General features: G+C 43.1%; 2 protein-coding genes across 2 annotated transcripts in view; one reads left to right on the top strand and one right to left on the bottom strand.

Annotated features, from left to right (window-relative positions):
- Positions 1-387: 387 nt before the first annotated feature.
- LOC120024926 (LRP chaperone MESD-like) lies at positions 388-7,873 on the top strand. Its single transcript, XM_038969294.1, has 3 exons — positions 388-572; positions 1,201-1,433; positions 6,702-7,873. Exons 1-3 carry the CDS (start codon positions 414-416, stop codon positions 6,970-6,972), a joined length of 663 nt encoding a protein of 220 aa, XP_038825222.1. The 5' UTR covers positions 388-413; the 3' UTR covers positions 6,973-7,873.
- A 2,403-nt stretch (positions 7,874-10,276) lies between these two features.
- Positions 10,277-23,164, bottom strand: part of LOC120024768 (cell migration-inducing and hyaluronan-binding protein-like) — a gene marked incomplete at its 5' end in the record, with an annotated part of 39,869 nt that continues 26,981 nt past the window's right edge. The window contains 6 exons of the mRNA XM_038969053.1: positions 10,277-11,074; positions 18,796-18,896; positions 19,172-19,329; positions 19,420-19,506; positions 19,990-20,194; positions 21,281-21,466. Of these exons, the coding sequence (XP_038824981.1) occupies positions 10,947-11,074; positions 18,796-18,896; positions 19,172-19,329; positions 19,420-19,506; positions 19,990-20,194; positions 21,281-21,466 (865 nt within the window). The remainder of the gene's footprint in view (positions 11,075-18,795; positions 18,897-19,171; positions 19,330-19,419; positions 19,507-19,989; positions 20,195-21,280; positions 21,467-23,164) is intronic.

Raw genomic sequence — 23,164 nt, 5'->3', positions numbered from 1 at the left:
GCCTTAGGCTTATATATCACAGCAGCAAGGCATATGAACTAACATGATTTATAAAGTAAACAACACAATTATCACAACATAGGTTGTAATACAGCTTTTATATCTGGCTTGGCTTTCCCAGTGATTTTACCCACGCATAGCTACTGAGACAACAACTGCTCATTGTCCAAATGCATTTATGTTTTCAATAAACATTGGAGACTAAATATAGATTACATGTTTCAACAATCTAAGCCAACCCCGTCTGTTTTGCCCCATAGCTGAGCACACGTCGGTCTTGTTGCTAAACAACCAACCCCTCTATAGCAGTAGCAATCCAGGGTTTATATACGTGATTTTACTGTAACCAATTCCCCTTTGTCACGTCCTCTGAGGAAAGACTCTCAGCCAATCACCGTTCACCATCTGTAAGCATGGCGGCGGACTTCAGATGGGGATGTGCTGTGCTCTTGCTCTGTACGTATTTGATATGTATTTTAGCAACGGACGGTCAAGATAACAAGCCCAAGAAGAAGAAAGATATCCGTGATTACAATGATGCTGATATGGCACGGCTTTTGGAAGAATGGGAGGTAAACAACACGTTTTTAACTCGGTTAATAGCTGCTTTTCAGTTACTCAGACAGCTGGCTAGCAACTCGGCTAACTAAATGGCTAATCAGAAAGCTAGCTAACTAACGTGCGCAACATAATTCCTGTCTGATCTCAATGATCTTCGTAGCTTGCTAGATAGCTACAAGCCCCAAATTATTGCTCCTTCCTGATAAGGTATAACTGTCATGCAGCATCATAGCTATAGTCCATTGTATTATATACCGTAACTAGCTAACCTTGACCTGCTAAGTTAGCGATATGTTTGTTAATGAGTGAACTAGCTAGCTAACCAGGAAGTCATCCTGTTTCACGTGATATATTCTTTGCAGCTGGGTATCCATCAATCAAATGTATCAGCAGATGTCACAGTGCTATACAGAAACCCAGCCTAAAACCCCAAACAGCAAGCAATGCTCGTTGCACTCTCCACACAACTTTATTTGATGTCTATCTAGCTAACTAGTTAACTAGGATAGCCAATTTACTATTCTGTTCCTATTTGAATGAATAGCTTTGTTGCATTACTGAAGTACTTGTAGTCAATGATATCATTCATTGTGTAATAGGTCGAACTCAGTCTCATCTCTTCCTCCCCACTTCTTTCAGAAAGACGATGACATCGAGGAGGGCGACCTCCCTGAGCACAGACGGTCCCCCCCGCCTATCGACTTTTCCAAGGTGGATGCTTCCAAGCCTGAGGAGCTGCTGAAGATGTCCAAGAAGGGAAAAACTCTGATGGTGTTTGCCACGGTGGCGGGAGAGCCTACGGAGAAGGAAACCGAGGAGGTGACCAGTCTGTGGCAGAGCAGCCTCTTCAATGCCAATTTTGACATCCAGAGGTAGGCCTATACTTCAGTCCAATGCAGCATTTCTCAAACCTTTCTCATTGTATAATGGCCTGCAAACCTACTGTGCTGGAGTGTGCGCTATTTCACGGTTGGCCTAAGTCTGTACTGCTAAGAACATTTTTATATATAAACAAATAAATCCCTACTAATTTATAACAAACCCTCCCAAGCTCTTCAAACTTTCTCTATCATGCTGAGATAATCCATCTTTAGGATTATTTAGCATTTCAAAAATAATGTTGACTAACATCTGTTACCCACGATAGCTCTGTTGTCATATCCACACTAATCTTCAACCTGGCATTTCTGCTTTCCACAATCTGAGTCGTGGTAATAACCTTTCCAATGAAAGCTATGAAGTCAGTTTGATTTACTATCAGTGTCCTTTGACACAGCACAGTGGGATTTTTAGGCCATATTGCCCAGCCCTATCTCTATTTATTTTTACAAAATATATATATATTTAATTTTTTTGTATAAAATGTTCTCAAAATGGCTCTGTGCAGGTCAGTCAAATTATTCCACAATCTCAACAAACCATTTCTGTATGGACCTCGCTTTATGCATGGGGTTATTGTCATGCTGAAACAGTAAAGGGCCTTCCCCAATCTGTTGCCACAAAGTTGGAAGCACAGAATTGTCTAGAATGTCATTGTATGCTGTAGCGTTAAGAGTTCCCTGGAACTAAGGGGCTTAGCCCGAACCATGAAAAACAGCCCCAGACCATTATTCCTCCACCAAACTTTACAGTTGGCACTATGCATTCGGTCAGGTAGCGTTCTCCTGGCATCCGCCAAACCCAGATTCGTCTGTCGGACTGCCAGATGGTGAAGCGTGATTCATCACTCCAGAGAACACGTTTCCACTGCTCCAGAGTCCAAGCTTTACACCACTCCAGCCAACGCTTGGCATTGTGTGCGGCTGCTCAGCCATAGAAACTTCCAATTGAGAGTTTCCATTATCAGAATCTTCCCCTACTAAGCATGACTAGCACAGAATGTTAGCAGTCTATCATTTCCAATGAACCGGGCTAGTTTGACTTCACCTCTCTCTTTCTTTACGGCATTGGTTAATGGGATAGGGTGTCACATCAAACACCACCACAACTTTCCACTTCGACACAACATTACTCTTGTTCCCTACCTTCACCCTCTTCATGCTCTCTGCACTGGAAGCACCACTGCTTTCAGTAGCATGGTCTCTTTTTCCTATTACTTTCCACTACAGACCATTCAGGTCCTTGACCCTCATCCTCCCGCTCCATATCATCAGAACGATCACCCATATTGATCACATTCTAGTGCATCTGTAGCTTCTCCAACCTTCTCTCCATTTCCTTCATCGCTGGCTCCTCACTCGCTGCCATCACTGCGCGTCGCTCCGAGTCTGGTTGGTTCCATCAAGTCACCATGTGTGGAAGGCTAATCCTCTCACCTGGCTGTGCGTCATAGCAGTTCATGAAGCTGCTGCTTCTTCTTCTTCCTTCCACAGTGGGAGAGGCTATACTGATATGCCTGGTGCCCTCCTTTCCACCTCTAGGCCCCTGGCAAGTATTTGGTATATTCTAGAGCTAGCACACCTGATTCTAATGGTCAACTAATCACCAAGCCATTGACAACTAATTAAATCAGGTATGTTAGTTTAGGGCTACAACCAACTAGTCCATTTTGACATCCAGAGGTAGGCGCTAATGTTAAAAAGGACAGCTAAAGCGGTGAGCCTTAGTTCTGCTCCTGGAGAGACTGCCATCATTGACTGCTAGTTTCGTCCCAGTTTAGTGCCATCACACCTGATTAAACTAATCAATTGATTAGTTGAATCGGGTGTTTTTACCGATGAACAGGATTGAAGATCTCTGAACAACACATTGATTGTTATACTCCTAAGAAGGGATAGGCCTAGGTATGTTTGATAGAATTAGCATTGCACCATCCTGAGAACTCTTGATAAAGAACAGAGGTTCGACATCACCCCTGTCAGAGAGATTATATGATAGCTAAAGAGCTGTAGTTAATGTAATCTTGTTTGGGTTGGCACACACTAGTATGTAACCAAACGCACTAATACGTAACCAAACTAGGGTTGCACATTTTGGGGAATATTCGGAGGTGGAAACTTTCCGTGAGAATATATGGGAATTAACGGGAATATATGGGAATTAACGGGAATATATTAATACCATTTAAATGTACATGCTTTTTTGCATTGGATATATTTACTATATCATATGGAGAAAAAAATAAACCTTTTACCTTATCATAAGTAGACATAATTGCAAACTATTAAATCCTTCCAATAGAAATGTTAAACAATTTAGTTACGAATTGAACTTTAATTAAATGAGTTGATTCTTCACATGGGATGATTTCACTGAACAACAAAAGGGAATATTGAATGATCCCCAATGATCCATCGCATCTCCCAAAAACGTTTTCAACATACATACATGATAGTCTAGAAACTACAACTTTGGTTGTCTTCCTCTCAGGCTTCCATGTCTTCTCCCTGGACCTCCTCAATGACCACCTCTTGAACATCAGACTCTGAGGCCTCATCTTCACTGTCACTTTCCAACCTTGTTGAGGATGGCTCGTTGTCAGGCTCAAAAAGCCTCAAATTTGTCTGGATGGCCACCGATTTTTCAACCCTTGTATTGGTCAGCCTGTTGCGTGCTTTGGTGTGTGTGTTCCCAAACAAGGACCAGTTGCGCTCTGAGGTGGCTGATGTTGGTCGAATTTGGAGGATGATGGAGGCAACAGAGGAAAGAGCCTCAGATCCACAAAGTCCCTTCCACCAGGTGGCTGATGAGATATGTTGGCACGACTGCCATATTGCATCTCCATCCCAAAGCCCTTGCTTGGAAGTGTACTTCGCCAGACTGCCAAGAACCTTGCCCTCATCTAGGCCAAGGTGGTGAGACATGGTAGTGATGACACCATAGGCCTTGTTGATCTCTGCACCAGACAGGATGCTCTTGCCAGCATACTTGGGGTCCAACGTGTACGCTGCGGCGTGTATGGGCTTCAGGCAGAAGTCTGCACGCTTTTTGATGTATTTCAGAACTGCAGTTTTCTCTGCTTGGAGCAACAGTGAAGTGGGCAGGGCAGTACGGATTTCTTCTCTTACATCTGCAAGCAGAGTCTGAACATCCAACAGGATGGCATTGTCTCCCGCAATCCGTGCAATGGCTATAGGTTTTAGGAGTTTCAGGCTGCTTATACAGTGGGGAGAACAAGTATTTGATACACTGCCGATTTTGCAGGTTTTCCTACTTACAAAGCACGTAGAGGTCTAATTTTTTATCATAGGTACACTTCAACTGTGAGACGGAATCTAAAACAAAAATCCAGAAAATCACATTGTATGATTTTTAAGTAATTAATTTGCATTTTATTGCATGACATAAGTATTTGATACATCAGAAGAGCAGAACTTAATATTTGGTGCAGAAACCTTTGTTTGCAATTACAGAGATCATATGTTTCCTGTAGTTCTTGACCAGGTTTGCACACACTGCAGCAGGGATTTTGGCCCACTCCTCCATACAGACCTTCTCCAGATCCTTCAGGTTTCGGGGCTGTCGCTGGGCAATACGGACTTTCAGCTCCCTCCAAAGATTTTCATGTATTTATATATATATATCATACACACACACATTTTTGTAATAATGACAATTGCAACACTACTGAATGAACAATGAACACTATTTTAACTTAATATAATACATAAATAAAATCAATTTAGTCTGAAATAACATGAGCAGAGCTTGTCTGCATGGTCCCCTGTCAGTCTGCGAAACACAGACCTTATTTGAATTAGATCAAGACATTCTCTATGGAAGACATGAACGGTAAAATAACGAAGGAACCCCTTTCAAGTTCAGCCGCAAGTTATTACAGGAATTATAATGCGTTGACTATTTCTCTCTAAACCATATACCTTTGACTAATCCGGAAACTATCACCTCAAAATACGGAACGGAATAAACGTTTTGTTTTCATCTAACGGGTGGCATCCATGAGTCTAAATATTCCTGTTACATTGCACAATGTTCAATGTTATGTCATAATTACGTAACATTCTGGCAAATTAGTTCGCAAAGAGCCAGGCGGCCCAAACTGTTGCATATACCCTGACTCTGCGGGCAATGAACGCAAGAGAAATGACACAATTTCACCTGGTTAATATTGCCTGCTAACCTGGATTTCTTTTAGCTAAATATGCAGGTTTAAAAATATATACTTGTGTATTGATTTTAAGGCATTGATATTTATGGTTAAGTACACATTGGAGCAATGACAGTCATTGATTGATTGTTTCTATAAGATAAGTTTAATGCTAGCTAGCAACTTACCTTAGCTTACTGCATTCGCGTAACAGGCAGGCTCCTCGTGGAGTGCAATGTAATCCGGTGTTAGAGCATTGGACTAGTTAACTGTACGGTTGCAAGATTGAATCCCCCGAGCTGACAAGGTTAAAAACCTGTTCCTAGGCCGTCATTGAAAATAAGAATGTGTTCTTAACTGACTTGCCTAGTTAAATAAAGGCGTAAAAAAAATATTTTTTAAATATTGGCAAATCGGCGCCCAAAAATACCGATTTCCGATTGTTATGAAAACTTGAAATCGGCCCTAATTAATCGGCCATTCCGATTAATCGGTCGACCTCTAATTCAGACATTTCACATTCTTAAAATAAAGTGGTGATCCTAACTGACCTAAAACAGGGAATTTTTACTTGGATTAAATGTCAGGAATTGTGAAACTGAGCCATATACATTTAAACTAAGGTGTTTGTAGACTTCTGACTTCAACTGTAGTCCTTGGCTCAGACAGTCTAGTAGTGTGGGCTCAATAGCATGTCATTAGTTTGCAAGATCTTGAGAATCAGCTGTACATGTGATGGAAGAGTGCACTGTGCATGCAGAGGGTTGCAATTCCATTGAATTGTGGATAGTTTAACCAAAATATGCCAGAACCTAGAATTGCCTTATGTGTATCCCACAAAAAAGGTTCACTGTTATAAGCTAACTTTTTTGATGAATTTAAGCGAAATTCCCAGGTTAACTTCCCATGGAAATTTCCCGACCCTTTGCAACCCTAAACCAAACACACTAATACTGTACGTAACCAAACAAAATGTTGACAATAGATTAGTTCATTATTGTAAAAAAGAAATGTTGTTTTTGCGGTTTTCTTTATTCCCAGACTTTAGACTTTGGCTAATGTCCCATGTTGTCCCTCTCCCCTCGTACTGTAGGTTCGTGGTGGGCTCCAACCGGGTCATCTTCATGCTGCGAGATGGCAGCTTCGCGTGGGAGGTCAAGGACTTCCTGGTGGCCCAGGAACGCTGCGCCGAGGTCACTGTGGAAGGCCAGGTGTTCCCCGGGAAGGCTGCCAAGAAGGATGACAGCGCCAAGGCAAAGCAGCAGAACGAAGTGAACACCAAAAAGAAGGGCAAGAAGAAGTCAGAGGGCAAGAAACCCGACCTGGACGGCAACAGAGCGAGTAAAGACAAGGTTGAACTGTGATTGGCTGACGATTGAGAGAGCTGGGATTGGCAGAACAATCACAAGGCCCGTCCAGACCAGAAACAACACCTAGCTTCTTTCACTTTAGTATTTGCAGATCTGAGGCCAATGGGTAGAAGAATGCGTCTGACTACTACCTAGCCTTTCAGTCTGGCTTTATGGAGCTGCCACAGGTCTGCAGACACTGAAGTGGTAGAGGCTAGGGGAAGGGACTTGGAGAGAGGTTCAACGGTGACACAGCACAAGACTGTTTTGTGGTACTGTGTACTCTATCAAGCCTATTAGAGTCAGGGTCAATGACTGACCTCAGAGCAGATGTTAGTGTAGCTTTGAGGTTTCTGGTTTATTTTACACACCTGTCACTGAGTCTGAAGGTCAACATGTTATTTTGTACGGCTTGTCGATGACTTGTCTCTTTTACAATGTAGGGAAGTGACTTTTTTTTATTTTGAAACAAGTTATGAATCCAACCAGTGCTTCAATATTACTTTTTGTCATTGTTTTCCACTATATTGTTCGACAAACAGTACATTTGTTAGAGGCATTGTATTTCATTATTCCAATAAAACATTTAATACAGGAAATTATTTGAGCACAAACTGATTTTCCTACATGTGCCAAAACCACTGATTTAGGATTGAGAAATGTATATAATGGCACCCTGTTCCCTATGTAGTGCACTACTTCTGACCAGAACCCAAGTACTGCACTACACAGGTAATGAGTTCTATTTGGGACGCACACATAGATAACTGTGATTCTTTTTGATTGTTGATTTCTTGTATTCACCTTCAATAATACAGTTGAGTTCAGTATTGACTTGTAGCATACAATTGCAGTGGTCGGTCACGTGTACATGGATTTTCAATAAATTACAGAATAAAATGATTTTCTTTGTCAATCCTGTTAAGTTAATGGGTTGCTTTTTGGGGGAGTAATGTGTGAACTGAGACATCATTCCCTCTGCTCGTCCTCTTACTATTTTCCTCCCCATCTTTCCATTTCTCACACTTCTTATTCTGGCATGGCTGTCTGACACATCCCTGAAGGGGGGGTGTTTGTGTGTGAACAAATTCGTCTTGGAAGGAGCAACAAAAGTTGAGTCCACTGCGTTATGGGGCTATCTGCCTGTCCCTACAGACTCCATGTTGGGATTTGTATTGTCATGTTCTGTATATCCTGTCTGGCATGTCTAAACTCAGGTGGACTGGAAATAATGGTGTTAAGCCTAGATTCAATCAGTTCAGCATTAACCTGCTAGAACCAAGAAACGTTGTATTGTTCTGATATAATACTTGGGCTGGATTCAATCCCTATCATCGAATATGGCAGGAAATCCATGTTAAAATGTAAAGGTAGTTTCCCATTGAGTGGACATAAGCAGCGTTTACCATTAATGCAGTCTCCGCAACCGCGGGACAATTGCCTTATAATTGTCAATCACGCTATAAAGCAGATCTTCAGCGCTATGGATTGAATAGAGCGTCTGGTTTTTTTCCTTTACGTAAGCCAGCAGAGCCCCAGTCTTGTGGTGTTTTAGAGGGTTATTGAGGTCCAGAGCTGGAGGCCTCCACTTAACTAGTCCTCTCTAGCTCTCTCTCTCTCTCAGCATGTGAGCATAGCTCAGCATTCTACAATGATTTATAATGGGCCTGGGAGCCACACCCTTTACGCTGTGCTCACACACGCACACAAAGGAACCAGCACATGAGAACCAACGGGGCTGGAGCCAACCATTGCCCCTTGCTGATAGTAATTCCAATCTGCAGAGCCCATTAACTTGTCCAATAACGCTGCTAGGATAGCATCCCAAATGGCACCCTGTTACCTAGTGCACTACTTTTGACCAGGGCTCATTGGGAATAGGGTGCCATTTGGGATAACCCCAAACCAAAGTGTCTATTCAAATGTGTAGGCTGATGGTTGACATGTGGAACTGATGTGTTTCCTGGTTGAAACAATAATTGGATAACAGGTAGAACATCAGAAATGTGTAGGCTGATGGTTGACATGTGGAACTGATGTGTTTCCTGGTTGAAACAATACTTGGAAACAGGTAGAACATGTGAAATGTGTTGCTGCAACGGTAACTGGTGTTTCTGTGCAGAAAGTCTTTATTGGGGTACACATACGCACACACAGGCTTATAAATTCACTTATTCATTTATTTCTGTACAAAAGTCATTCAAAGATTTTAAGTCATGAGATTGAATTACTTTACAAGCCCAAGTCACGTATAATACATCACATCCATTTGGTGTAGGGTTAAAACAAAACAACGCGGTAACTACGATGAGTCATATTATGCCATAGCAGTGTTTAGTATGATTGTTTTGAAATGTTATAGTATTTTTTATTCTTACATACAATTCAGGACCAGAATACAATACAACTCAAAAGATGTCCCTTGTAGATTTTGTTCAATTATGTCTGTACAATAAATAAGTATAAAATATATCTCTGTTATCAATCTGTGGAATTTTTAAAAACACATTTAAACATAGAAAACACTAACAACTACCACGTCCGAAAAAAGACCAGCTATTTCGGGCAAAGGGAAACGTTTATCTGATTCTTGCCAGATTTGAAGAAAAATCGCCAATTTATAAATTGCTTAAATAACATTTAAAGTTTTGATTTGGGAGTATTGTCTAAGACCAGATAGCACTTTAGAAGTGACCAAAAAATGTCCTTGGATATATTCAGGATCATTTTGGGGTTTCTTTACATGCTGGTATGTTTAATAAAACACAGACCGATGGACCACAAACGTTCATATGAACAGTTATATGAAACCAAACATTACACAATATCAAGTAAGCGATCTAGAGCCCTCACATAAAAGACGGGGAAACAGCTTCTCTGGAATGGAATCTTCAGGCCAGGTGGACTAAATGTTTGCACCTGGTGCAAAGTCTGGCGCAACGTTTGCACATGTCTTTTATTCAGTAGAAGGGTAAAAAAAATGTATCTTCATTTACCTAAAAGATTTTCCAGGTAATCTTAAAAAGGTCAAATGCAGCGGGTTTTTTTAATCTCAATATCAAATCATTTCTGGGTAACAATTAAGTACCTTAAGTGATTGTTTTTAATTAAAATGGTCAAAAAGAAATACAAATAGCTTCTTAGCAAAGCGCAATTTCTCAAGCAAGGATTTAGCTAGGACTGGCTGGGAGTGGTCTTGCTGTTATTGGCAGAGGTTTGGAACTATCTTCGTTATTGGTCTATTAACTAATGGTGATGTCACCAGGCAGGCCAAAACTCCATCTCACCAAAACAGGCTGATATTTCAGGTGGTCTTTTCAAACAGCTCTTACACGAAAAGGGCATTATCATAATTGCACACTATTATTCCAACCTCAGTGTGGAAATATATATAAAACACCGGAAAATCATGTTTTTGACCACACTGGGCCTTTAACCTGTAATTGACCTTTTGGTTCTACTTTAAAAGTCACTTAATCTCTCTCTTCTACTTCATTGGTCTACATTTTTGTTCTAGTGTGTTAAACGACGTTAACTTCCCACTGGAAAACACAGGTGCAAACATTTAGGAAATCTGTCTCTGAGTAGGATGAAAAACAAGAAATGTTTGTTGGTCATTTTTTCTCCTTGCGTTTTAAAAGTCATGTATAGTCAAATGAACGATACAGTCGAATCACTCACATAGTCAACATTGTCACATAAACAGAGACCTGCAAGGCGGGGAAGTTGATAGGTGACAGAAAAACGCATGCGTTTGATTGGCCGGCCCACACTCTGTAGCACCGGGTTGAAACCGTCCCTAACCACAGATCTAGGATCAGATTACCTTAATTATTCTTTAGTGGTGAAAAACATCTGATCTTGGACCAGTAGTTATAGGAACAACTTTGACCTACTCCAGCCCTAGGGGCAGTGTGTGTGTGTTGTGTGGGAGGTGTAGTCTCGTGTGTGCCCCCCACTACACCTGGTTCCTCCTCTCCTCTCTCCTCTCATAGCTTAATCTTCTTGACCACAGGGATAGGGAGGACTTGATGGATCTTAGCTCTCTCCTCATCCACCTCCATACGGACCCAGTCAGGTCGAAAAGTGCCCTTGAAGCCTACAAACGTGAGCTTGTCTGAAACAGAGAAATAAAGAAACACTGGCTCAATGTCAGCTGCTCACATTCTGAGTACACAACTATTTCTCTCTCCAACAAATCCACAAGAAATACAAGAAACAAACAACAACAAATAACACAAAAATCACCCCCAAAACTTTCCTAGGAGGACAGCGCGGGAAAGGGGGAGAGGGGGAAGAAACAGGGGAAAGAGGAGGGAGAAAGACAAAGCTAGCTGGCATTCCTCCTCCTCCATTCTCCAACACTGTGCATACCACTGAGGCGTCTCACCCCATCCAGGAATGATTTCTACACAAATAGACCATTTGTCGTCTCTGGAATTACACCCCACAGTGAGAAAAATGTGTCCCGCAGCCTGCTCCGGGATGTCTAGGGGCGTAGAATCTATTTAGTAGAATGTACTGTATGATCTAAAATTAGAATCAGAATTTGGAGAAGGATTTCTGAATTCCAAAATGTGGGTTGTGTCAAGTGACTTGAAGGGGAGAGGGGTTAAGTATGGAGGGAGGAGAGGAAGGACCCTGCTGCTCTGGCATGCGGCTAAGTATTGATTATCCTCCACACACACACACACACACACACACACACACACACACACACACACACACACACACACACACACACACACACACACACACACACACACACACACACACACACACACAGAGAGAGAGAGAGAGAGAGAGAGAGAGAGAGAGAGAGACAGAGAAATAGCTGAGTCATCATTATGAATCAGGAAGGCTATACTTTATTACATAGGCTACTTACTATGAATCAGCATTTATGAGAGATTGTATGTGAAACACTGTTACGAGAATTATGTTCTCAGTGTTCATAAACCCAATTCAATTAACTACTCAGTCTGCAACCCAGAATTTGTAAGATACTGGTTGAAATGAAACAGACGGAGGAGGCCCCAGCTATGATAGTCAAAATGTTTATTCACGGGCGCGCTAGTTAGTTGTACAAAACCATTCATTTTATACTAGCTCCTTACGCACATACTCTTGCACACAAACATTAGGTATCCTACGCACACACTGTCCCACTACCCAGCCGACAAAGATTAGGTATCCTACCCACACACTGTCCCACTACCCAGCCGACAAACATTAGGTATCCTACGCACATAATTTCACACACAAACATTAGGTATCCTACGCACACACTGTCCCACTACCCAGCCGACAAAGATTAGGGACCGTGAGAAGCACTCCCTGTCCTTTCCCCAGTCTCTCTGTGGCCCCTAGCCAAGGTCGGCACCGAATCTTGCTCAGACAGTCTGTGTTTAAGATTCTTTAGAGACATATCGTACAGATATATTGTTTTACCCTAATTCTGACTAAAACTACACACATCATTTATTATCATTTTACTGACTAAGACTAAACACATCGCTAATAATAATTTGATGGTTCTAATGTATTTCACTGATGATTCTAATCAAGTACATACAATTATATAGTTTAGGGGTGGAATATTCTAATCATTCATTTAAACATATAAATTCCATCCACAAACACTGTCAGCCCTGAACACTAAACACTGACAATCACTACAAGCCAGATAATTTTGAATTAATGAATACACTTTTAATAAAAGTTGGCTTACTGTATTTGATAAGAAAACAGCACCAGTTTAAAACATTCAACACAGTTTACAAAACATTAGTTTCTGAATCACAACAGTATACCAATAGCACCCTCTAGTGTGTGTTGGTTGAAATCTCCTCTAGGAACTATTCCTAGAAATCGAGAATTTGGGATTATAATGGTTCTGTCTGCATTTTTCTCAAAACGGAGTTATTAACACAACCTTGTCCTAAACACCCTGATTCACGTTGTTAAGTTAAAAAGCAAGTTCAAAATTGCTCACACCATTCAAACCAATGAGGGTTCAGAGCTATAAAGCTAATCATCTCAGAATCCTATTTTTTCAGATAGAACCTTTTAATTCCAATAAATAAATAATTGTTGAGCCAGGCCAGACCTGTTACTCCTCAACATGAGGGTTTGGTCAGCTCTAAGGAGCTACAGTAGTTAGTTACCTCTCAACATGAGGGTTTGGTCAGCTCTAGGGAGCTACAGTAGTTAGTTACCTCTCAACATGAGGGTTTGGTCAACTCTAAGGAGCTACAGTAGTTAGTTACCTCTCAACATGAGGGTTTGGTCAACTCTAAGGAGCTACAGTAGTTAGTTACCTCTCAACATGAGGGTTTGGTCAACTCTAAGGAGCTACAGTAGTTAGTTACCTCTCAACATGAGGGTTTGGTCAACTCTAAGGAGCTACAGTAGTTAGTTACCTCTCAACATGAGGGTTTGGTCAGCTCTAAGGAGCTACAGTAGTTAGTTACCTCTCAACATGAGGGTTTGGTCAGCTCTAAGGAGCTACAGTAGTTAGTTACCTCTCAACATGAGTGTTTGGTCAGCTCTAGGGAGCTACAGTAGTTAGTTACCTCTCAACATGAGGGTTTGGTCAGCTCTAAGGAGCTACAGTAGTTAGTTAGTTACCTCTCAACATGAGGGTTTGGTCAGCTCTAAGGAGCTACAGTAGTTAGTTACCTCTCAACATGAGGGTTTGGTCAGCTCTAAGGAGCTACAGTAGTTAGTTACCTCTCAACATGAGGGTTTGGTCAAATCTAAGGAGCTACAGTAGGTAGTTACCTCTCAACATGAGGGTTTGGTCAGCTCTAAGGAGCTACAGTAGTTAGTTACCTCTCAACATGAGGGTTTGGTCAGCTCTAAGGAGCTACAGTAGTTAGTTACCTCTCAACATGAGGGTTTGGTCAGCTCTAAGGAGCTAGAGTAGTTAGTTAGTTACCTCTCAACACGAGGGTTTGGTCAGCTCTAAGGAGCTACAGTAGTTAGTTACCTCTCAACATGAGGGTTTGGTCAGCTCTAAGGAGCTACAGTAGTTAGTTACCTCTCAACATGAGGGTTTGGTCAGCTCTAAGGAGCTACAGTAGTTAGTTACCTCTCAACATGAGTGTTTGGTCAGCTCTAAGGAGCTACAGTAGTTAGTTACCTCTCAACATAAGGGTTTGGTCAGCTCTAAGGAAAGGAGCTACAGTAGTTAGTTACCTCTCAACATGAGGGTTTGGTCAGCTCTAAGGAGCTACAGTAGTTAGTTACCTCTCAACATGAGGGTTTGGTCAGCTCTAAGGAGCTACAGTAGTTAGTTACCTCTCAACATGAGGGTTTGGTCAGCTCTAAGGAGCTACAGTAGTTAGTTACCTCTCAACATGAGGGTTTGGTCAGCTCTAAGGAGCTACAGTAGTTAGTTACCTCTCAACATGAGGGTTTGGTCAGCTCTAAGGAGCTACAGTAGTTAGTTAGTTACCTCTCAACAGGAGGGTTTGGTCAGCTCTAAGGAGCTACAGTAGTTAGTTACCTCTCAACATGAGGGTTTGGTCAGCTCTAAGGAGCTACAGTAGTTAGTTACCTCTCAACATGAGGGTTTGGTCAGCTCTAAGGAGCTAGAGTAGTTAGTTAGTTACCTCTCAACATGAGGGTTTGGTCAGCTCTAAGGAGCTACAGTAGTTAGTTACCTCTCAACATGAGGGTTTGGTCAGCTCTAAGGAGCTACAGTAGTTAGTTACCTCTCAACATGAGGGTTTGGTCAGCTCTAAGGAGCTACAGTAGTTAGTTACCTCTCAACATGAGTGTTTGGTCAGCTCTAGGGAGCTACAGTAGTTAGTTACCTCTCAACATGAGGGTTTGGTCAGCTCTAAGGAGCTACAGTAGTTAGTTACCTCTCAACATGAGGGTTTGGTCAGCTCTAAGGAGCTACAGTAGTTAGTTACCTCTCAACATGAGGGTTTGGTCAGCTCTAAGGAGCTACAGTAGTTAGTTACCTCTCAACATGAGGGTTTGGTCAGCTCTAAGGAGCTACAGTAGTTAGTTACCTCTCAACATGAGGGTTTGGTCAGCTCTAAGGAGCTACAGTAGTTAGTTACCTCTCAACATGAGGGTTTGGTCAGCTCTAAGGAGCTACAGTAGTTAGTTAGTTACCTCTCAACAGGAGGGTTTGGTCAGCTCTAAGGAGCTACAGTAGTTAGTTACCTCTCAACATGAGGGTTTGGTCAGCTCTAAGGAGCTACAGTAGTTAGTTACCTCTCAACATGAGGGTTTGGTCAGCTCTAAGGAGCTACAGTAGTTAGTTACCTCTCAACATGAGGGTTTGGTCAACTCTAAGGAGCTACAGTAGTTAGTTACCTCTCAACATGAGGGTTTGGTCAACTCTAAGGAGCTACAGTAGTTAGTTACCTCTCAACATGAGGGTTTGGTCAACTCTAAGGAGCTACAGTAGTTAGTTACCTCTCAACATGAGGGTTTGGTCAGCTCTAAGGAGCTACAGTAGTTAGTTACCTCTCAACATGAGGGTTTGGTCAGCTCTAAGGAGCTACAGTAGTTAGTTACCTCTCAACATGAGTGTTTGGTCAGCTCTAGGGAGCTACAGTAGTTAGTTACCTCTCAACATGAGGGTTTGGTCAGCTCTAAGGAGCTACAGTAGTTAGTTAGTTACCTCTCAACATGAGGGTTTGGTCAGCTCTAAGGAGCTACAGTAGTTAGTTACCTCTCAACATGAGGGTTTGGTCAGCTCTAAGGAGCTACAGTAGTTAGTTACCTCTCAACATGAGGGTTTGGTCAAATCTAAGGAGCTACAGTAGGTAGTTACCTCTCAACATGAGGGTTTGGTCAGCTCTAAGGAGCTACAGTAGTTAGTTACCTCTCAACATGAGGGTTTGGTCAGCTCTAAGGAGCTACAGTAGTTAGTTACCTCTCAACATGAGGGTTTGGTCAACTCTAAGGAGCTAGAGTAGTTAGTTAGTTACCTCTCAACATGAGGGTTTGGTCAGCTCTAAGGAGCTACAGTAGTTAGTTACCTCTCAACATGAGGGTTTGGTCAGCTCTAAGGAGCTACAGTAGTTAGTTACCTCTCAACATGAGGGTTTGGTCAGCTCTAAGGAGCTACAGTAGTTAGTTACCTCTCAACATGAGTGTTTGGTCAGCTCTAGGGAGCTACAGTAGTTAGTTACCTCTCAACATGAGGGTTTGGTCAGCTCTAAGGAGCTACAGTAGTTAGTTACCTCTCAACATGAGGGTTTGGTCAGCTCTAAGGAGCTACAGTAGTTAGTTACCTCTCAACATGAGGGTTTGGTCAGCTCTAAGGAGCTACAGTAGTTAGTTACCTCTCAACATGAGGGTTTGGTCAGCTCTAAGGAGCTACAGTAGTTAGTTACCTCTCAACATGAGGGTTTGGTCAGCTCTAAGGAGCTACAGTAGTTAGTTACCTCTCAACATGAGGGTTTGGTCAGCTCTAAGGAGCTACAGTAGTTAGTTAGTTACCTCTCAACATGAGGGTTTGGTCAGCTCTAAGGAGCTACAGTAGTTAGTTACCTCTCAACATGAGGGTTTGGTCAGCTCTAAGGAGCTACAGTAGTTAGTTACCTCTCAACATGAGGGTTTGGTCAGCTCTAAGGAGCTACAGTAGTTAGTTACCTCTCAACATGAGGGTTTGGTCAGCTCTAAGGAGCTACAGTAGTTAGTTACCTCTCAACATGAGTGTTTGGTCAGCTCTAGGGAGCTACAGTAGTTAGTTACCTCTCAACATGAGGGTTTGGTCAGCTCTAAGGAGCTACAGTAGTTAGTTACCTCTCAACATCAGGGTTTGGTCAGCTCTAAGGAGCTACAGTAGTTAGTTACCTCTCAACATGAGGGTTTGGTCAGCTCTAAGGAGCTACAGTAGTTAGTTACCTCTCAACATGAGGGTTTGGTCAGCTCTAAGGAGCTACAGTAGTTAGTTACCTCTCAACATGAGGGTTTGGTCAGCTCTAAGGAGCTACAGTAGTTAGTTATTACCTCTCAACAGGAGGGTTTGGTCAGCTCTAAGGAGCTACAGTAGTTAGTTACCTCTCAACATGAGGGTTTGGTCAGCTCTAAGGAGCTACAGTAGTTAGTTACCTCTCAACATGAGGGTTTGGTCAGCTCTAAGGAGCTACAGTAGTTAGTTACCTCTCAACATGAGGGTTTGGTCAGCTCTAAGGAGCTACAGTAGTTAGTTACCTCTCAACATGAGGGTTTGGTCAAATATAAGGAGCTACAGTAGGTAGTTACCTCTCAACATGAGGGTTTGGTCAGCTCTAAGGAGCTACAGTAGTTAGTTACCTCTCAACATGAGGGTTTGGTCAGCTCTAAGGAGCTACAGTAGTTAGTTACCTCTCAACATGAGGGTTTGGTCAAATATAAGGAGCTACAGTAGGTAGTTACCTCTCAACATGAGGGTTTGGTCAGCTCTAAGGAGCTACAGTAGGTAGTTACCTCTCAACATGAGGGTTTGGTCAGCTCTAAGGAGCTACAGTAGTTAGTTACCTCTCAACAGGAGGGTTTGGTCAGCTCTAAGGAGCTACAGTAGTTAGTTACCTCTCAACATGAGGGTTTGGTCAGCTCTAAGGAGCTACAGTAGTTAGTTACCTCTCAACATGAGGGTTTGGTCAGCTCTAAGGAGCTACAGTAGTTAGTTACCTCTCAACATGAGGGTTTGGTCAGCTCTAAGGAGCTACAGTAGCTAGTTACCTCTCAACATGAGGGTTTGGTCAGCTCTAAGGAGCTACAGTAGTTAGTTACCTCTCGACATGAGGGTTTGGTCAGCTCTAAGGAGCTACAATAGTTAGTTACCTCTCAACATGAGGGTTTGGTCAGCTCTAAGGAGCTACAGTAGTTAGTTACCTCTCAACATGAGGGTTTGGTCAGCTCTAAGGAGCTAGAGTAGTTAGTTAGTTACCTCTCAACATGAGGGTTTGGTCAGCTCTAAGGAGCTACAGTAGGTAGTTACCTCTCAACATGAGGGTTTGGTCAGCTCTAAGGAGCTACAGTAGTTAGTTAGTTACCTCTCAACATGAGGGTTTGGTCAGCTCTAAGGAGCTACAGTAGTTAGTTACCTCTCAACATGAGGGTTTGGTCAGCTCTAAGGAGCTACAGTAGTTAGTTAGTTACCTCTCAACATGAGGGTTTGGTCAGCTCTAAGGAGCTACAGTAGTTAGTTACCTCTCAACATGAGGGTTTGGTCAGCTCTAAGGAGCTACAGTAGTTAGTTAGTTACCTCTCAACATGAGGGTTTGGTCAGCTCTAAGGAGCTGCAGTAGTTAGTTACCTCTCAACATGAGGGTTTGGTCAGCTCTAAGGAGCTACAGTAGTTAGTTACCTCTCAACATGAGGGTTTGGTCAACTCTAAGGAGCTACAGTAGTTAGTTACCTCTCAACATGAGGGTTTGGTCAGCTCTAAGGAGCTACAGTAGTTAGTTACCTCTCAACATGAGGGTTTGGTCAGCTCTAAGGAGCTACAGTAGGTAGTTACCTCTCAACATGATGGTTTGGTCAGCTCTAAGGAGCTACAGTAGTTAGTTACCTCTCAACATGAGGGTTTGGTCAGCTCTAAGGAGCTACAGTAGTTAGTTACCTCTCAACATGAGGGTTTGGTCAGCTCTAAGGAGCTACAGTAGTTAGTTACCTCTCAACATGATGGTTTTGGTCAGCTCTAAGGAGCTACAGTAGTTAGTTAGTTACCTCTCAACATGAGGGTTTGGTCAGCTCTAAGGAGATGCAGTAGTTAGTTACCTCTCAACATGATGGTTTGGTCAGAACTAAGGAGCTACAGTAGTTAGTTACCTCTCAACATGAGGGTTTGGTCAGCTCTAAGGAGCTACATTAGTTAGTTACCTCTCAACTTGAGGGTCTTGTCAGCTCCGAGGAGTTCCAGTATTCTGGTCCAGGGGCCCCGAGTCACCAGACGACCCTTAGACGTTATTATGACGATAGAGCTAGTGAGAGAGAAAGAGAGAGTGAGGGAGAAAGAGACAGAAGTGAAAGAGAGATGGAGGATGGAGTGGGGGGAAAGCAGGGAGAAGAGAGTTAACTTTGTTCAACTCAGTGTCTTCCGATTCTAACATGAAAAAGTTAGCTTGTGTGTGTGTGTGTGTGTGTGTGTGTGTGTGTGTGTGTGTGTGTGTGTGTGTGTGTGTGTGTGTGTGTGTGTGTGTGTGTGTGTGTGTGTGTGTGTGTGTGTGTGTGTGTGTGTGTGTGTGTGTGTTCTTACTTGTCTGTCAGGTTGTTAACATAGCCCTCTATCTGGGCAGGTACACCCTGCAGTATGGAGTTCCTGAAGCCTTTGCTCTCCACCAGTCTCCCATCATGGCCGTCCATCACCGTCAGCTGCACCCCATCATCTGGCTGGTACAACTTCCTGCCGTTAACCTGCTCGGCAACCACAACATCCAATCAACCAATCATGACATTATTGAATAACTTTTTACACACAGAGAAAGCAAACACACACACACACACCTCTGTGTAGGCGAAGTCCTCCTTGATGTGGAAGAAGCGTGTGTTGTAGGACTCCAGCTTGACCTCTAGGAAGTGGTCTGTGGTGCGCTGTAGAGGAAAGAGAGAGAGAGAGAGAGAGAGAGAGAGAGAGAGAGAGAGAGAGAGAGGAGAAGAATAAAGAGAGATCGATAGATAGATAGATAGATCGATAGATAGATAGATCGATAGATCGATAGATCGATAGATAGATAGATAGATAGATAAAGGAAAGAGAGAGAGATCTTAAGTGACCGACACTGGTATAGAAATGTCCATCCTGTCCACAACACTGCTGCAGAGATTTATTGATGAGATGCCGAGACTCTTTCTTCTCATGACTGTATCAGTAACACTTTATAGAGAAGTTGTAAAGGGTTTCAAACACGGTGAATATACTATGAATAATAGGAACTAGTGTTACTAGAATACTATGTACTAGTACTATGAATACCACAAATCACTAATAAACAGTTTACATAAGTGTTTGATTAACTATTTTACAAAACGATGCACAGTGCCATTTGTGACCAACAGACTGAGCTCTGTCCTCACCAGCTTGGCGCTGGGCAGTTTCCTTGGCATGGGCACATCTACGATGGGCATCTCTGCGTGCAGGGGGTAGGCCTGTGTCATGCAGTCACTGGGGCCGCTGCCCTTAGGGATAACGGCTGTGATTTTAACCCTCTCACAGCCCTTCACTGAACAGAAGGCAAAGTCCTCCTTCTCATTGTGGGCCTTCACTCGGAGAAACAGCAGGCTGAGAGGGAGACAGGGGAGACTAAGAGTTAATAAGGATTCACTCGGAGAAACAGCAGGCTGAGAGGGAAACAGGGGAGACTAAGGGTTAATAAGGATTCACTCGGAGAAACAGCAGGCTGAGAGGGAAACAGGGGAGACTAAGGGTTAATAAGGATTCACTGGGAGAAACAGCAGGCTGAGAGGGAGACAGGGGAGACTAAGAGTTAATAAGGATTCACTGGGAGAAACAGCAGGCTGAGAGGGAGACAGGGGAGACTAAGAGTTAATAAGGATTCACTGGGAGGAACAGCAGGTTGAGAGGGAAACAGGGGAGACTAAGAGTTAATAAGGATTACTGGGAGAAACAGCAGGCTGAGAGGGAGACAGGGGAGACTAAGAGTTAATAAGGATTCACTGGGAGAAACAGCAGGCTGAGAGGGAAACAGGGGAGACTAAGAGTTAATAAGGATTACTGGGAGAAACAGCAGGTAGAGAGGGAAACAGGGGAGACTAAGAGTTAATAAGGATTACTGGGAGGAACAGCAGGCAGAGAGGGAAACAGGGGAGACTAAGAGTTAATAAGGATTACTGGGAGAAACAGCAGGCTGAGAGGGAAACAGGGGAGACTAAGAGTTAATAAGGATTCACTGGGAGAAACAGCAGGCTGAGAGGGAAACAGGGGAGACTAAGAGTTAATAAGGATTACTGGGAGAAACAGCAGGTAGAGAGGGAAACAGGGGAGACTAAGAGTTAATAAGGATTACTGGGAGGAACAGCAGGCTGAGAGGGAAACAGGGGAGACTAAGAGTTAATAAGGATTACTGGGAGAAACAGCAGGTAGAGAGGGAGACAGGGGAGACTAAGAGTTAATAAGGATTCACTGGGAGAAACAGCAGGCAGAGAGGGAGACAGGGGAGACTAAGAGTTAATAAGGATTACTGGGAGAAACAGCAGGCAGAGAGGGAGACAGGGGAGACTACCTACTGTACTCTTCTACTACACATTCTCCTCTCTCCCCCGATCCCTCCCTCCTCACCCTCTCTCTCCTCACCCTCTCTCTTCCCTCCCTCCCCCTCCCTCCCTCCCTGCATCCCACCCTCCTCACCCGGTATCTTCCTCCCAGTAGTAATAGCCTCGGGACAGGTGAGACTGGTTGATCTTGTCTCTCTGTGTGGTCCTCATGAACACACCGGTCTTCCTTGTCTGCTTGGTCAACCGGTTGTGGATGTCCGAGATGATCGTGAAGGTGGTGCCTGGCGGGTAGCAGAAGCCCACGTTGATCCAGTCGTTCCTGGAACACACACACACACACACACACACACACACACACACACACACACACACACACACACACACACACACACAGTTAATCAGGTATAAAAGGACATTTGACAGGAGGCAGCCCAGCACTGAGCTAGGGCTAAACATCTACTCCCACTCACCGGTCATATTAATTAGTAAACACACCGCAGCAAAGCATTTTGCTATTCTTTATTGGAAAAGTTCAGGTTAGTCTCTCTCTGTTTCAGTCAGCTTTCTTCTGTTTGTTGATAGTGAAACTAGAAACTAGTGAAAACGACTCTGCAGTCCCGTGTAGCTCAGTTGGTAGAGCAAGGCACTTTCAGCACCTGGGTTCGATTCCCAAGGGGGACCAGTATGAAAACAGTATTGTATAAGAGCGTCTGCTAAATGACGCTCAAGGCACTACAGAGGGTGATGCGTACGGCCCAGTACATCACTGGGGCCAAGCTTCTTGCCATCCAGGACCTCTATACCAGGCGGTGTCAGAGGAAGGCCCTAAAAGACTCCAGCCACCCCAGTCATAGACTGCTCTCTCTGCTACCGCATGGCAAGCAGTACCAGAGCGTCAATTCTAGGTCCAAAAGGCTTCTTATCAGCTTCTACCACCAAGCCATAAGACTCCTGAACAGCTAATCAAATGGTTACCCGGACTATTTGCATTGTCCCCCCCCCCCCCCCCCATTTTATTGGTCACATACACATGGTTAGCAGATGTTAATGCAATTGTAGCGAAATGCTTGTGCTTCTAGTTCCGACAGTGCAGCAATATCAACAAGTAATCTAACAATTCCACAACAACTACCTAATACACACAAATCTAAGTAAAGGGATGGAATAAGAATATATACATATAAATATATGGATGAGCAATGACAGAGCTGCATAGGCAAGATGCAATAGATGGTATAAAATACAGTATATACATATGGGATGAGTAATGAGAGGTATGTGAACATCGTTATTAAATTGGCATTAATAAAGTGACTAGTGATCCATTTATTAGTGTGGCCAACGATTTCAAGTTTGTATGTAGGCAGCAGCCTCTCTGTGTTAGTGATGGCTGTTTAACAGTCTGATGGCCTTGAGATAGAAACTATTTTTCTCTCGGTCACACACTTATCAAGAGAACACGTGGTCATCCCTATTGCCTATGATTTGGCAGACTCACTAAACACCAATGCTTTGTTTGTAAATTATGTCTGAGTGTTGGAGTGTTCCCCTGGCTATCTGTAAATTATGTCTGAGTGTTAGAGTGCCTCTGGCTATCTGTAAATGATGTCTGAGTGTTAGAGTGCCCCTGGCTATCTGTAAATGATGTCTGAGTGTTGGAGTGTCCCTGGCTATCTGTAAATGATGTCTGAGTGTTGGAGTGTGCCCCTGGCTATCTGTAAATGATGTCTGAGTGTTGGAGTGTTCCCCTGGCTATCTGTAAATGATGTCTGAGTGTTAGAGTGCCCCTGGCTATCTGTAAATGATGTCTGAGTGTTGGAGTGTTCCCCTGGCTATCTGTAAATAATGTCTGAGTGTTGGTGTGTTCCCCTGGCTATCTGTAAATGATGTCTGAGTGTTGGAGTGTGCCCCTGGCTATCTGTAAATGATGTCTGAGTGTTGGAGTGTTCCCCTGGCTATCTGTAAATGATGTCTGAGTGTTAGAGTGCCCCTGGCTATCTGTAAATGATGTCTGAGT

The sequence above is a fragment of the Salvelinus namaycush genome, chromosome 30, assembly GCF_016432855.1.
Source record: "Salvelinus namaycush isolate Seneca chromosome 30, SaNama_1.0, whole genome shotgun sequence".
NCBI classification, from domain to species: domain Eukaryota; kingdom Metazoa; phylum Chordata; class Actinopteri; order Salmoniformes; family Salmonidae; genus Salvelinus; species Salvelinus namaycush.
Note: the sequence above shows the minus strand (reverse complement) of the source record. Positions and strands in the feature narration are given on the sequence as shown.

Coding starts and splice junctions, on each gene's coding strand:
- LOC120024926 (XM_038969294.1), top strand. CDS start 414: ATGGCGGCGGACTTCAGATGGGGATGTGCTGTGCTCTTGCTCTGTACG. Junction 573..1,200: donor GGCTTTTGGAAGAATGGGAG/GTAAACAACACG, acceptor CACTTCTTTCAG/AAAGACGATGACATCGAGGA. Junction 1,434..6,701: donor GCCAATTTTGACATCCAGAG/GTAGGCCTATAC, acceptor CTCGTACTGTAG/GTTCGTGGTGGGCTCCAACC.